General features: G+C 44.8%; 1 protein-coding gene and 1 pseudogene across 27 annotated transcripts in view; one reads left to right on the top strand and one right to left on the bottom strand.

Annotated features, from left to right (window-relative positions):
* PKP4 (plakophilin 4) overlaps positions 1–7,523 on the top strand; it is a 246,574-nt gene extending 239,051 nt beyond the window's left edge. For 21 of the 26 annotated variants that reach the window (XM_082395241.1, XM_082395257.1, XM_082395256.1 and 18 more), the window contains 4 exons: positions 90–207; positions 2,763–2,891; positions 4,633–4,706; positions 6,511–7,523. In XM_082395241.1, the coding sequence (XP_082251367.1) occupies positions 90–207; positions 2,763–2,891; positions 4,633–4,706; positions 6,511–6,759 (570 nt within the window). In that variant the 3' untranslated portion in view covers positions 6,760–7,523. The remainder of the gene's footprint in view (positions 1–89; positions 208–2,762; positions 2,892–4,632; positions 4,707–6,510) is intronic. The other 5 variants (XM_082395238.1, XM_082395242.1, XM_082395240.1 and 2 more) reach the window with 2 other exon arrangements.
* Positions 1–16,404, bottom strand: part of LOC309630263 (heterogeneous nuclear ribonucleoprotein R pseudogene) — a 499,447-nt pseudogene that overhangs the window by 228,286 nt on the left and 254,757 nt on the right. The window lies entirely within an intron of this gene.

Genomic DNA, 16,404 nt, shown 5'->3' with positions numbered 1-16,404 from the left:
TTCATCAGAGCTCACGGTCGTAATCATTTATTGTAATGAAATGTCATTATCCACTTTGAGAGGTTTCTTTTTCTCTTTTAACTCCACAGGATGGGTGGAATCAGAACCATTTTATTACACCTGTGTCAACATTAGAGCGAGACCGATTCAAATCACATCCTTCGTTGTCTACCACCAACCAACAGATGTCACCTGTCATTCAGTCAGGTCAGTGGGTAAACTCCCCTTCTTAGTGAGAGCATTTGTGTGACAGAACATTGTTTCCCATCCGGAGATTGAACGTACGCTGATTAAGCCTGTCACCTCCAAACACTGAGGAAAGGAGAGTTTGCTCTTCAGGCTGAAAGCCTTCTTTGGGAATTACATGCCATTGTATACAGCAGACCCACTCTCCTCCTTCCGCTTTAAAAGTTTATGTAAGTTTACACCAACTATGGCGCATAAAATTATCCCGGGGCCCTCAATAGCATCTGTTCCCCCTAAGATTCTGCTTCACTAGGTTTGCAAAGGGGCCTGGGAACCCGCACTTAATAAGCTGGCCCGGTGATGCGGATACAGGAGAGTGGAGGAACACACTTTGAGAACCACTAGGTTGTGCCTGAAAATGGCTGCCCTTGCCTGCCTGCAGGCCATAAATCTGAAATCTCTTCAAAGTGATTTTTTCGTTTTCTTGGTGAAAACTTAGAAAGAATCCTTTAGACACGAGCTTTAGACCCACAGCCTGGGAGAGCCATGATCTCCACCTGTGCCTTACTCCTCACCAGTTAAAGCTTCATCCCCTGGCTGCATTCCAGACCCCCAGCATCCATGGCTAAGGGGAACAGGCCCTGCAGGTGGCTTTACAGGAATTCCCTTTGATTTGTAAGTTGGGAATCTTGACAACCACACTACCTACATATTGGTGGTGTTTAATTTGGTAGAAAGAATGTATTGAGGCTCAGACTAGGTTTTGGGGGGGGGGGTTGTTTGTTTTGTTTTGTTTTGTTTTTTTGCGTGTAAGAACAGAATATTATTACCAAGTCGATTCAGTCCTGTAAATTTAATTCTTAACTAAATGAAACAGGAAAAGTAATAAATATCTTTTTTTATTTGGCTTTAAATCTCCCATTCTGACATATAAATATTACCTGTTGTATTCAGCGGTGCTCCTGCTGGCAGTCTTATTTCTCATGTGGACAAATGTGACCGAAAAGACTAATAGATGACTGCTGGTTCTTGTCACATAATTGGATGTCTCCACTTGTACCAGGAATTTTTAAAAGTTATCTCTGCCTACTGCATATGGTGTATATTTATGTCTTAGTTTTTAAATGATGAGTTGTTTTCTTCAAAGAGACCTCTGCTTGGTTTTTGACATGTCTTGCTGGGTTCCCAGGTGTAGCCTGAGGCTGTCTTGCTTTATAAAAATGCTCAGGATTCTTTAGAGACTCAGGAAGAGAGGTGCCTGGGGAAGCAAGAGAGTTTGCTGTTTAACAAAAGGCATGTGTACAGGCAAAAGAATAATTTCAGACAAATCAGGACACAGTCACTAAGCAATGAACTTGTTTTGAGGACCTCTTAAATATACACACTGGACAGTGCTGAACGGGCCCCGTCCAAGTTCCTAGGTCCCTCTCTGGATTCCACTTGAAGGTAGGATCTGATTCACACTTGTTTCTCCATTTATTCTGAGGACTGATCATCCATCCCTCAGCACTAGCACGGTATCTGCTTATGGGCACATCTCATATCTTGCTGATGTGATTATGGGAGGCGGGCAGCGATGGCCTCTGTCCTCCTACCTTGTAGAAAGTAGGCAGGATGAGAAGCACATAGACGCTGCCCATGCATGCTCACGGTGTGTCAGTGAAGTGACTTTCTAGGGAAAATATTTTGATGTCAGTCTTCCTCTGAAAGCATCAATGCACACAAAACCACCGGTAGCAGGGCCTGGGGCCTGCCGCTTTGAAGTGGATCCAATGAATAAGTGACCACTCTTAATTACAAGATGCTTCAGTGCAAGCAAGATTTTTTTTTAATGAGAAAAAGAAGATGTTTTCCTTCTGTGCAAAAATGTCCCAACAGGACACCCATGGGTAGACATGTTATTATGAAATGTTTGGCTCCAGCTGGGATAAAAAAGCTGGGCCTCTGTGAGGCTGGGCTTCTCAGCACCATGAGCTTGATGAGCAGGGCTTACTGAGTTTATAAATTTCCCTGACAGCTGATCACCATAAAAAGAATTATAAATTTTATGGGCTGGGCACTCTTATTCAAACACATTTAGAGATGCAGATATTTTTGAAATCATCAGAAATCAAAACATGCCATAAAACATCTACTTACTGAAGAGCTATACATAACGGATAATAGATGGGTGTGTTACAAGTAAGCGAACTGAGATCATAAAGCAGCAAATGTAACTCTTGCATGCCTGGGAAGTTACCATCACTCAGTTTCAAAGGCCCGGGCAGGTGGTTGAGACCCACCGTGGTCAGTGGGGAAACCGCATGATCCCTGCACCACGTGCGGTGGCTCTCTAGCAAGCTTGGGGGTTGACAGCGCTGATCATCACGGTGGCCGGCCTGCAGGTCACCTTCCAGAGACCCAGGGCTGGCTGCCCTACAACTCACAGCACCTCTAAGAGCTGACTTGAGTGCCAGCCACGTGCACTTCTAATTACTGACCTTTGTTTTTCCAGAGAGGACTTCCTAGAGACACTGACAGTCTGATCTCTCTTTCTTCTCTCTCTCTCTCCCTCCTCCTCTTGCCTCTCCCTTCAGTCGGCAGTACCTCTTCCTCACCAGCACTGTTAGGAATCAGAGAGCCTCGCTCTGAATACGATAGGACCCAGCCACCTATGCAGTATTACAGTAGCCAAGGGGATACCACACATAGAGGCCTGTACCCTGGTAAGACGCCAGTCGGGTGTGTGATAGAGTATCTCGAAAAGCCGCGTGTCCCCAGGCACTTGGCCGGTGGCCTGGGAGGTAACCTCTGCCTGTATTGAGATGGTCCCCCAGCAGCAAACCATGGTCCAGTCTCTCTATCTCCTGCTTCAGGGCCTTTTCCACTTGTTTTAAGTAAAACAAGTGAGGGTAGTGGTCTGGTGACCCGCAGATAAAATGAGCACTGTATCCAAACGCGAAAGCATTTCCGACTCCCCTGCAACGCAGGCCCTTTGTCCTGCCCCCTCCCCACTCCCCTGTGTGTTCCAGAACCCTGAGCTCTGTGACACTTGGCAGGCCCACATCTCCTGGACTGACTCATAAATTCAAACCTGCGGATGGAGATTAATTCCATCTACATTTTTGTGGAAAAGAGTTTGAATGAATAACAAAATATATAACGGGATTCTCCTCAGAGTGATTATTTTTTAAGAATAACAAAAATGATGTTGCCTAGTATTAATATTTTTATGTCCTATTCAGAAAGCCCTGCATATAATTTACTTAAAGAAGGCCAACCTGAAGGGTTACCAAGGTTTCCTATTGTCTCCATTCTCAACTATGTTGCAAATTAGAACTACTCTAGAGGTTTCAAATAAGGCAGTGTGAGCTACCAAAAAAGGGGGGGGGGGGAACCTTCCTTTCTCAACAACAAAAAAAAACTGTTTCTTAAAAAAAAAGAAAGAAAAACTGGTGGCAATTTAACAACTGCTGGGGGAGCAGTCTCAGTTGTGCTGTTGTCTTTAAAATTGTGATTTCACAGGACTGTTTACTAATCAACTACTGTTACTATGGCAATTAATAGCTCAGAAAATTGCAGATGCTACATTTCAAACACCGAGCTCTTTGCAGAGGAAATGCACATACCAACTGAAGTGCACTGTTGCTTCAGGTTTGCGGCAGCCTGCTTTATTTTAAAGATCGCCTCCTTAGCATGCGCGCCCTTCTGTATCTTCTTTGCTTGCTTCAATAAACTAATTTGCCTCAAATATGTTTCATTTTCCTCATTAAAAAAATAAAAATAAAAATCTTTGCTAGCCTTAACAGTACTAGAAGGGTAACCAGTGATATCATTAGGAGTCTACTATGGACTCATGAAGACAGCTATCTGATTACCAGGTTCTTTTGGTTTTGAAACATACTTAAATATGGTGGACACAAGAATGTGCCCCCAGGTGGCCAGCCTGTTAGAGCACACCTGTGCCTGCTCCTTCCAGGACCTGGGATTTTGAATCAACGCTGTTCTGAGGGCATGGAGCTTGTTCCACTGTGTTTCCCTACCCACCCACCCCCCATCTGACGCAGTGCTCTAGCTCAGAGCCCTGGAAAAGCCGTGTTCCTTGGCTCAGGGAGCAAGTCTGCTCTTCAGAGCCAGCCAGGGAAATCTTCACAGGTGGGAAGAGCTCCCCGCCGTGCCCAGAGGTTGAGAAGGAACCCTTTTTGGAGGAGCTATGCATTGGCATTGCTTTTTGGTGAAACACGCAGCCTCTTTTTGCCGTATTCATTAGCCCCTAAGACCCCTGGGTAAGCAGCAAGCAGGCTTGATCCAGGGCACCCAGGCTGCCGACTGGTCCGGGGCTGTGCTGGCACCGGGGAAGGCAGGGCCCGTCGGGGACGCCACCAGCCCTAGAGCAGGGAGTCCACACAACCTAATGGACCAGAGTGATGAGCGCTAGTTTTAATTTCGTAAAATATTTTCTTACAGGCTCCAGCAAACCTTCACCAATTTACATCAGTTCCTATTCCTCACCAGCAAGAGAACAAAATAGACGGCTACAGGTGAATTTGCAATATCATTTTTACAGAAGGCCGATTAGCAGGGATCAACACAGTAAGGGGTCCGCGCCGGTTGACTTACCTGAGCTGGGCCCACCCGGCAGGGGCCGAGGAGCTTTCCCGGGGGATCTCTGCTCCTCGGAAGCTCATCCGTGGTTTAAGCAAATCGCTTCCACAATAGCCTTATGTCCTTGCATATCCGAATTGGTGCCACCATGCCACTGATGGGAACCAGCTGAGAAGTCTTTAACTCCTGTTCTTTGCCCAATGATTTCTTTTTCCCACTTTTTTTTTTTTTTTTTCCTGTTAATCTCTAAAATCTCTTCCATCCTGTGGGTGGGGAAAGGTTGGTAAGCACACTTCATTCTCTCTTCTCATTGTTCTTTTTTGTACATACACCTCTTTCTCCATCTTCATGACTCCCTCCCATCCAAGCCTCCGTGGTTTGAAAACACCCGAGTCCACAGCCAGCTCTCTATTAGTTTCAGAGGTCAGAGTGGACCCAGCCCTGCAGGGGTGAATTCCACTCTCCACCACAATGGGGACTAGTGATTGGAACATTCAATCTCTGCGTTCATGAGGGGCCTGAAGTTCACTTTGGTCCTTCCTGATGCCATATCCACGCGGGCCATCTGATCTATCCTCTTACCTTCCATTAACACATGAGCAACTGGGGGTTCCCCAAACAAGCCTGTATCCTGCTCTGCAGAAAAGGATGCTCTTAGACCTCCCTTCACATCATCTTTTCTCTGTAGATGGAAGAAGAAGAACCTCTCAAGTTACTCATAATCTTCTTTAGCCAGGAGAAATAGCCTCAGAATCGTAACTCTAATTAAAAAGCAAGTTTAGCTCTGAAATCCTTATGATATTAGAATGCATTTAGTTCCAGAACCTGGTGTTGATACCTATGTGATAAATATGTTACATCTTACTAAGAAGGGGATTTGGGCATGATCAGGGGGAAAGACAGACATTAGAACCATTACAGTTTTTCTCCAAACATATTTGAAGACATTAACGTGAGGTCAGAGATAAGACAACACAAAAGAAAATGAGGGCAGGGGTGGATACCCACCTGTGTTTCACCTTGCTTCCTTACAGATGGAGTTATTATTAGCCCCAGCTTGGGGAAGTCTTTTCCTTTAGAATTGTATTTGCTCACATTATCTCTTCTAATTTTGCTACTCTCCTGCCCGGAGATTGCCTTATTCCTTTAGAAGCACAGCAGGGTTTCCAAAGTGTGACTCTTCACCAAACTACATATTTCTTTTTTTTTTTTTTTTTTGTAAACATCTTTACATATTTCTTTTAAAACTGAGGGATGGACTCAATCTTCATCTCTGAGGTAAATGTTTTAAAAGATGGTTGTGCAATTACACAACAATCCAAAGCCCAAAACTCCAACCTTTAACTAAGTACATGATGTGCTAATGGTTCCCCTGTGTCAAAGCAAAAATCAAGTCTATCCTTTCACTGGGCACGCCCAGGTCACAGGCTCCTCTACAGCAGAGCACGGAACTCGGCCTCTAGCAAGGAGGGAGGTATCTTGGGTTCTCCCAAGGCGCTGACTTCTAGAGGCCATAGGAAAGGACTTGAGCAAACTGCCGGCCCGCCTGTAAACACAGTGTAAAATCCTTACGGTCCACTAGTGAACATACAGTATGCACCAGAAACAACTTTCAACCATACATTCACAAACACTGAATCTTGCTTTAAAAATATGAAGCAGGAAGCCCACGTTAATTTTCCCTAAACATGTACTTCCAAAAATTGCCTTGATTTATTTGCTTTTTCATTTTGTCAACAGCATCAACAGCTGTATTATAGTCAAGATGACTCCAACAGAAAGAACTTTGATGCATACAGATTGTATTTGCAGTCTCCTCATAGCTATGAAGATCCTTATTTTGATGACCGAGTTCACTTTCCAGCTTCTTCTGATTATTCAACACAGTATGGACTGAAATCGACCACAAATTATGTAGACTTTTATTCCACTAAACGACCTTCTTACAGAGCGGAACAGTACCCAGGGTCCCCAGACTCGTGGGTGTAGCATCATGATGCTTGGGAGAGGAACTCTTTCTTTCTAACCTTGTTTGGATTGAGATGAGAAGTCCGTCTTGCTGATTTGCTGATGAAATGTGAAAGTGACATGGAAGGAATGAGTGAAGAGAATTTTTTTTTTCTTTTTTGAGGAATTATCAGGGAAGTGAGGCAACCTTTGGGAGGGAGGACTTTCTAAGCTCTACTTAGGCATTTGATCTAATTACTTGTAGATTCTATAGTCTGGTGAAGGTGTGGGCGATGTGATGAGAGGTTTGAGAAATGGGTGAAATGAGATGGGGGATGTGTAGGTCAAATCAAATTAAAGATGATTTTTTTAATGTGAATAAGTTATGTTCTGATAGTTTGTACAGAAAAAAAAATAATAATAAAATGGATGCCCTTCATGTTTTATTGCTATTACTAAATGTCAAGATTGTATGCTATTGTGTCTTGTAAATTTCTTTTGTTGGTGTAAATATGGAAATGCCACATTGGTAAAGTGCCATCATTTGTAACGCAGTGTGTCATATGAAAAGAGATTTGAAGAAACTGACAGCTTAAAAAACAAACGGGAAACCCAAGGAATTGTTAGCAGTTAAAAACAAACTACAACATCCTTTGTTTGCAAAATGAATAGTGTACCTTTGAAGCACAAAGTCCAGTCTGGTATAGCAGCGCCATGCCCATTCCCTGCCTCTTTCATAGGACACTTCACTGCCATTTTCTATGCACATGAAAGAAAAATAAATGTGGAAATTTCATCCTTGGAAATTTGTTCCCTGTTCTTTTTTTTTTCTGTGTATGACACGGAAAAGCAGATTAATAAATGCGAATCTCATTGCATGTAAGAAACAGCTTAAATATATTGAACTATTTTGGACTTTTCCTAGTTCTGTACAGTTAATACACTTTGTGAGATGGATTATACCAAAGAATGAAGCTGTGAACTTTCCTCCTCTTAACCTATCTTAGTGTTTTTATTTCTTGGGTTCTGTTTTGAATTTAATGCCCATTACCGTTTTATCATGTTTTTTTTCCAGACTGCTGTATATTTAACACCAATTTTCACCGAAGAGAAATTACATCTGGCAGCCTGGCCCTAACTAAATTGACAGACTCCTTTTGGCATCATTTTAAGAACTCCATAACTACATAAGAACAGTGGTCGGGCATTTATTGGTTGGCACCAATGTAATAAACCAAAACAAATTCTAAATTATTTTGCTGAGTGATTCCATGAGACAGAATAATTCCTGGCTTAGAGACAGGGTGGGGAGGCCCCAACCTGCATGGCAGGCAGGGGTCTTAATACCAAACTGCATCACTTCTGAGCTTTTCTCCATCCTTGGAGACAACAAGGGCATCAGCCCCGGGAGGCCCAAAGTCTGAGGCCTACCCCAGTCTGGGGTTTCCACCCTGCATGTTACATGGGAAACAACCCATATGGCAAGTCAAACCCAGAGGTGTTGACTCAGCTCAGTGTATCCTGCATATGTGACACAAACCCTAGACGAAAACGTGTGTGCTTATATTTGTGAGTACACAGAAAGAGTCCCAAGGGAAAAGTGCTTTCCCTTGCTGAGTGGACTGCGGCCCAAGGTTAGGCTCCAAAGTGAAATGGAAATACAAGTATAAGCAGGAAGATTCCTGAAGTCTGCCAGTGGGGAGCCTTCCTGACATGCAGGCTTTCCGAAATGACACTTGAGCCAGTTCCCACAATCAGACTGCGCAGCTAGCTGCCTCCGTGCCCTGGAAACAGCCCTCTTTAGATGGCAGAGGCTGCCAGATTTCCCCCAAGGAGCTGGCATCAGGACTTTGGAGATGTCTGGTATCCATTTGAGTTTTGAATCACTGACTTCCCTGAACCTGATTTTTGTGCATCTGGGTTAAAGGCCCTGCCCCAGGGAGTCAGGAATACAAGGGAATCTGCAGCTGGCCTGAGCTAATTGACAGTGACTGTTGCTTTTAGTGACCTCATTAGCCTTTGGGGTAACTTAGTGGACCCAGGTTCCCCATCTGACAGAGCATTTCAAAAACTGACCCAAATTTAGACTGCAAAGAACTCACTTGGGCCTCCAGCCAGACCTTGTAATGGGGCCAGAAAGAAGCCTGTGGGTGAGGACTGGGCAGAAGATCAGACACCCTCTCAGGCTCCTCCCTTATAACCAGAGAAAAGAACCTGCAGACGGAGCCTGAAAGACACAAAACTGCATGATGGATCGGAGAGCTGAGCCCACTCCCCCTCCAAGGCATAGGAATGAAACTCTACTAAAACAAAGTTGACTTTCTGTTGCTGCCTGGAAATGTCACCCAGTAGAATGCAGAATTCAGCTCTCGTGAAGAGGGCTGCACTTCCACTCAGCCAGGATCGGCGTACTTCCACCCAATCCTGGAGAGTCAAGGCTGAACTGAGCCAATGTTGGTCAGCTAGACCAGGTTCCACCCTGACCGCACATCAGAACCACCTGGGCAGCTTTCATAGATAGGAGGGTCCCACCCTGACCAGTGGAAACCCCAGGAGGTGGGGTCCAGGCATCAGTGTTCTTGAGAAGCTCCCTGGCTGATGGCAATGTGCAGTCAAGGTGAGAGGCCACTTGGCCTGCATGCCATTCCTTCCCCTCGCCACCTTCCTGCCCTGTGACCTGAAAGTTTAGTGGTTGGAGTTTGGAGTGTGAAGTTTGCCTGGAAGAGAGTGATAAAGATTTGGAGTATTAAAATTGAGATCTTAAATTTAGAATGTCAGAAGTGAGGTTTTTCTTCTTGGCCAGAGTATATGTCTTTTGCCCATGCATACTTTTTAAAAAGTTATGAAAGCCCAAGGGTGTTTCATGGGTGTCAGAAATGATGACTTCAGACTTCCCTGGTGGTGCAGTGGTTAAGAATCCACCTGCCCATGCAGGGGACATGGGTTCGATCCCTGGTCTGGGAAGATCCCACATGCCGTGGAGCAGCTAAGCCCACAAGCCACAACTACTGAGCCCTCACACCACAACTCCTGAAGCCTGCATGCCTAGAGCCCGTGCTCCACAACAAGAGAGGCCACCACAATGAGAAGCCCACGCACCGCAACAAAGAGCAGCCCCCACTCTCCGCAACTAGAGAAAGCCCACGCGCAACAACAAAGACCCAACGCAGCCAAAAATAAATAAATAAATAAGTAAGTAAGTATTTTTTTTAAAAAGAAGAAATGATGACCTCACATAACACTTCCAGTCATCAATCCCTGGCCAGTGTTTGGTTGTCCAACATGATTGCTGATTCTTGCAGTGAAATACCACTAGTTCACTTTATCTAGCACTAACGATGTGCTACTAGTATCACAGACATCATTTAACCCTCACAGCAAATGTATGAAACCTGTACTAATAGCCCATTTTATGGATCCTGAAGCAAACTTGGAGAGTAACTTGCTAAAGGTGACACAATGAGTGGCAAAGGCAAGGTTAGTTAGCACCACAGTCAACCTTAACTACAATGCCAGTGTTTTTAAAATTCAGTAATTTGAGTTTTCAACTGAACTATTATCCTGAAAAATTTTCATCAGTCTTAAATTTGCCAAAGGGAACTTTATCACAAAGGATAAAGGAAAAACTATCATCACTTGCCATAAATAAAAGGCAACCATAAAACGTTTGAGGGGCTGAATTTATCCACACAAAAAAAAGTCAACCATAAAAATGAACATTTAACTATTAAACATACAAATATCCATGTACCACCAAAATTAATTGTCTACAACCACTGGTGTTACATGGACCTCATTTTTGGAAATGTGGGTCCTGATTATTCTGATATATATGATGATTTAGGCTGGGCTGAGAACTCCCCTTAAAGGAACCTTGTCTATGAACACAGGCCTGTTAAAATCTGCCACTGGGCAACCCTCTCATTTTGGAGCCTCAGTAATACCTCTGGAGGAACATGTATCTAAATCCACTGGATGGTGGTTTGATTTCCATGATCAAACCAGATTATAAGGAAAAAATATTTGCAGATTTGGCCATTGCTGCTCACTTAGATTTTTAAAAACTTTTTATAACAGCATTATTCATAATAGCCAAAAACTGGAAACAGCCCAAGTCTCCAATAGGAGAATAGATAAATAAATTGGGGTACACTCATGTAATGGAATACTAGTCAGCAATAAAAAAGAATGAACCACAGATACTCATAACATGGGTGAATCTCAGAAACATGCTCAAAAGAAACCAGACACACAAGAGTATACATACTGAAAGATTCTATTTTAAAAAGAGGCAAAAATCAACTATGTTGATAGAAATCAGATCCATTGTTGCCTATTGAGGTACCAATGCCTAAAGGGGTATTGACTAGAGCACCTTAGGAGATGATGGAAAGGCTCTGTATCTTGCTTGGGGTGGCTCTTACACAGATGTATACATTTAGCAAAACTCATCAAAATGTAGACATAAGATCTTACATTTCATCACATGTAAAATTTATTCCAATAAAGAAAATTAACACTTAAAAAATCACGAAAGAAATGAGTGATGACATTGTCTGAGACTTAGTTTTATAACCTAGAATCAAGTTATTCTTACTAGTCTCCCGAATTGAGAAAACTCCAATTTATAAATTTCAAACCTTATAAAACATCTACTTACAGTGGTTCTCACACAAAAGATTTTAGCACAAAATTCTTTGTAGTTATATACACCAGTCTGCTTAAAAGCTGACAGCTTACTAAAGTTAAACAGAATTCCAGAAAATTGATATTTGAAAAGCACTGTATGGGAGAGTCGTTTTGAATGAGCTATCGCTGGACAGATTTATGTGTGTGTTGACAAGAAAGTAAGTTGAGAAGTAAAACTCAGGCTCATGTTTAAACATGTTGCCAAGAGAGAGAAGCGTGTCACCCCTTTTATCTAATGATCCAAAGAGATGTGTAAACAAACACCTCACCCACCTCGGTGCTACCCAAGCTGAGGGGAAGGAGTGTGGGAAAGGAGCCCTTTCAGCAAACTACCAGAGAGGTATTAGCACAAAAACAAACAGGTCAGTGAAATCAGAGGTAGAGCAGCTAATGGGATTTTTTTTTAACTCTACAAATGCAGGGTGGATTGAATTCAGAGGATCTTGCTATAGGTCAAGGAAATCCTTGCAGGAGAGGAAGCAAACAGTCTTAATTAGTGTGCAACTGGCGAGGGGGTTGAAGAACAAAGGATGCAAAGCATGTTGGGGGATTCCATAGGGAGCTTCCATTCTGATAGAGAGCTGCCCTCTTCTGACCTATCCAGGGGCTGGACTGGGCCTCAGAGACCATGTGCAGCCATGAGCTGCCACCCTTACAGTAAAACTTCTCAGCTGGTGCTTGTCCATTCTGCCCCGCTCTAGGAGATCCTGACTTTTGACTCCGGCCTTACTCACCCTTATGATAGCAGTTTGCTGTTATTCATCGGTGTGGTGGCTTGACTGGGCTCACTGTCTTTATGAATGCACTTATTCAGAACAGTCTTTCAAGGCTGCAGACACAAAAAGGAAATTATTAGCAACCAAATTATGACTTGAATTGTATCTGTTTTAGTGCTTTTCCCTGTTTTTTATGTCAGCAGCTTCACTGGAAGCAGCTGGCATGTCCCCTAAGTGGCTATTTGTGCCCACTGCTATTGCCTAATTCTAACTTGAAATCACCAAAAAGCATTTTGTGCTATCATAATCATTTGCATGAGCTATAACCAGCTCTTTCATTATAAAAGCCCCATCCAAAGGTTGGGGGAATTTTGATAAAGACTTCATGACACAATGGGCTATTTCACCCTCCATTCATACCCCAGTGATTCCAGAGCTGACCAATGCATTATCTTGTAAAATAAACACAGCTTCTGCTGGGTCAGAGGTGTAATTCTGAGATCAGTGGGAAAATATCCGATTCTTCCTTTAGAAAGCTCCTATAACTGTTCATTTGCTTCCCCAAAGGCAACACCCCTGAAATTTGCCTTTATTTGCTGGTGATGGGATATAATGTGTTTGGCTCCAATGCCTTGATGAGCTGCCATCCACTGAGTACTAATGTAATAAAATGACTTCAGAGAGGATGATGCCCTTCCAGGGTCTCTCTTCAGGGTTCTGCAGAGTCAGTTGCTGTCCCATCCCAATCCTAAGGAACTCTCTTTTCCTCTCCGGTGTGAGAATGAGTACAGGTGTGCCCAGCTTCCTGGGGCACTAGAGGAAAGGATTCAATCTAGATGGTCTCCAGGTTGGAGATGACCATAATAGGAGGGGATCTGGCAGCCATTACTGAAATGGTTGTGCAATGAGGAATGCATTTCAAGCCTTTACAGACTATTTTGTGAAGGCAAACCAGAAAGCACATTCTGTAGCTGAAGGATTAAAATATTTACATATCCACTAACATCACTGCAATCATGGCTGGCCTCAGTGACCAGAAATCTCCTTTTTGTCTCTAAACTGTGATCTAAAGATAATGGTGTGTTCACTTTGCAATAATCAGTTTGCAAATAATTAGGTGCTCCTTTTCTCACTTTTACTGTTTGTATCCTACTTTTGAATTGCTTCTTTGATAATTAACACTTCTGTGGAGAAAAGCTATCAGAGGAAAGGTGAGGTGATACTGAAACTCATCCCGCCTGTCACTGTATAACATCTTAATTAGAGAAAAGCTGGCCTAACACCACCTGGAACTATTAATAATATTATCCTCTGAGGCCACATCACTGGTTGGTGGTAGTGACATATCATCACTGAGGAATTATATTTGGCTGATAATAACAAAATCCCCCAAAGTCGTGGCTTCAACAAGATGAGTTATAGAAGGTCTTGGATTTTTTTCTCCCTCACATACGGAAATTAACAAAGAAAGGCATACCAATGCTAGTATGGTGGTTCTACAATGTCCTCAGGGACCCAGGCTCCACCCTAATCTCTGGGTATGGCCCTCATCCTCATGGCTTCCCAGCTGGCTGCTGGAACTCCAGGGATCACATCCTCATTCTTCAACAAAGAGAGGCCCTCACTCCTCAACTCAATTGGCGGGGAACGTGGAACCGCCAATTGAGTTAGCCTCTTAAAAGAGCTTTTCTAGACTCCATCCCATACATCTCACTGGAAGAGTAGTTTAACCTGGACTCATTGCTGCCTCTGCTCATGTAGGGGTTCTGTTAGAAAGGAAAATGAGGGTATGGATAAGGATCTATAGGTCTCTGCCCAAGATATAGATGAAGTTATGAGGTGATCTCTACATTTCTATTACAGTACTTGGGTTCCTATGAATGTAGGCTCCAAGCCAGAGACCTGTGTTGTATTAATTCTGTGCTTGGGCAGAAGCTAGTACCCAGCCCTCACTAGACATGAAAGATAAAGCTGGATAAAATTTCTCAAGCTCAGGTTGTCCTAGAAGCAAGACTCCCCAGTAGGTCAGTTTCAGTTTACTGCCCCATCTCGCAGCTTAGATGTTAACCACAGAAAGCCAGGTACCATCAGTAATCTATGGTCAGAAACCCTGCCCTATGGTGGCTTCTGATCTCTGAGGGGCAGAGCCATAGGTGTCCTCAGAAGAGCTTCAGAAGTCGAGTCTGGCCCCTCTACCCACTGCATCAAAAGCAGCCCCCTCTGAGCCCGTCAGAACAGACAGCGGCCATCAAGTCAGCTGTCAAGGTAAACCTCATAGAGTAAGAGGAACTCAACTTCAGGTTAATTAACTTCAGGTTAATTCTAAGCAAAGGCATCAGGAAATAAATGAGAATGGCATGGGGCTAAGGAGAAAACCAGCTGAACCCAAGGACAGGGAGAAGGGCAAGTGGAAAAGGCAGAAAGAAGCAGCAAGAGTTTCTCTCACTGGTTTGGGTGAGAACAAACCTCCAAATAATAACCCTTTGCTGAGTGTTTACTAGGATATTGAATGTCAAGGGCTGCGCTAAGTGCTTTACGCACATGAGCCCATTTAATCTTCAAAACAGTCCTAAAACAATGTACAAGAGAAGACTGTGCTCAAAAATGGAGCATGAGTAGCTCAAGGTGATATCAATCAGAGGTCTGTTGGATTCCAGACCCCCATCAGTCCTTCTGGGTCTCCCCGATGAAGCAGAAGAGCTTCACACAATCTAAGTTTATGCTAAAGCAAGCCCATGAGACAACCCCTCTCCCAGCCAGGAATCCCCCTCCAGCCCCCTACTAGCTTCTCCGCCAAATTAGGCTCAAAGAATGCAAACTAGTTCTAATGTTTGCCTTAGCAAAGATAGCTAGGAAAATACTTTACTGGCTCAAGTCAAAGTAGATGTTTTTAAAACTACAGAAAACTATAAAGTTGCCTGTCCACAAACTATGCTCTGAGTTTTGGCAGATCTGCTGCAAAAGACCTCAAGGCGTAAAGCAAACCCAAGAGAGCACCTTACCAGCTCCGCCAGCCCACCGCCACCAGCCCAGCCTGCAGGAGCAACTCAGCTGGGAACGTCTGAAGCCTGGGCAGGAGGAGGGGGCAGGGGGGCCGGGCAGTGCAGCCTGGGAAAGGGGCTGGTGGCCTCCGAGCCTGAGAAGGCCCAGCCCCTACCCTAGCTTTTGTGAGGAAAGAGCATACCCGGACGGCTGATTCACAGTCCTGCAAGTCTCAAAAGGGAACCACGGGCATTCTGGAAGATGCTAACAGAAACCTTTTATCTTTCTCTCGGCTCTTTACTCACTCTGTACACCTCGCTCCTCTTCAAGGGCAGAGGAGGGACCACCTGATGCGCCTAGGAAAATCCAAGGTGAGCTCAGGGCGCTCAGCGGCCCGGGTGGACGCCAGAGCATCCAACCTCCCTGTGAGGTGGGTGGCACCGCCCCCCTCGCCCCCGAAGTCCTGGCTGGGTGAGTTCTGTTCACCCGGGTAGCTATGGAAGCCTGCTTTTCACTCTGGTTCAGGCTATAGGTCCTAAATCCACTTCCCAAATGAGAACGCTGACCCGCGTTTGCATATACACTATACACCTGGGCGTGCCCTTCCCTGGCTCTGACCACAAGAGAGGAGAGGAGAGGAGAGCGTCCTGATCGCACAGGGACCGAACTGAATCCCGACACGTAAACCAGAAACCCCCCTCCCCGGGAAAAGATAAGAAGAGGGTTTGTCTTGGGTGCTGGGGAACAGACACCGTACCCCGAGGGCGGGAGCCCGCCTTGCTAACCCGGGCAGCACCCCAAACCCTGGGAAAACAGCTGTCCTTTTGGAGAACACGGCCGAACCTGAGGTTGAAACTGGATTTGCCACCTCTCCCCTCGCATCCCCACGTAGAATTTAAGACAGTCAAGTCCATGGTGCAGGTCTGAGCTGACCTACCCACCCCAGTCAGAGGCTGAAGGGAGGCTAGAGAAGCAGGAGTGGAGGGCATCCCGGTGGGGACGTCCCGGCCCAGCCCTGTGTTTCCGCTGTGGTGCAGAACACCGGGGAGGGCCGTCCCCCTAGCCTGGTGCCCCCGGCCCCGGGGCGCCACGTTCATGCTGTGTCTCAGGCACTGAGTAAAGCCCTTTGCCTGGATTGTCTCACTGGGAGGTTGTGAGGAAAGGGTCACTGCAACCCCATTTTACAGATGAGGAAGCCCAGTCTAGGGAGGTTAAGAGACTCACCCCAAGTGACAGTGGCAGAGCGTCTGCCTCCAGAGCCACTTCCCTAAAGGAACGTCAGGCTTTCACCTATCGGATG

This window comes from Balaenoptera borealis, assembly GCF_965194805.1.
Source record: "Balaenoptera borealis genome assembly, chromosome: 6".
Lineage (NCBI taxonomy): Eukaryota > Metazoa > Chordata > Mammalia > Artiodactyla > Balaenopteridae > Balaenoptera > Balaenoptera borealis.
This window is presented reverse-complemented; position numbering and strand designations above follow the sequence as displayed.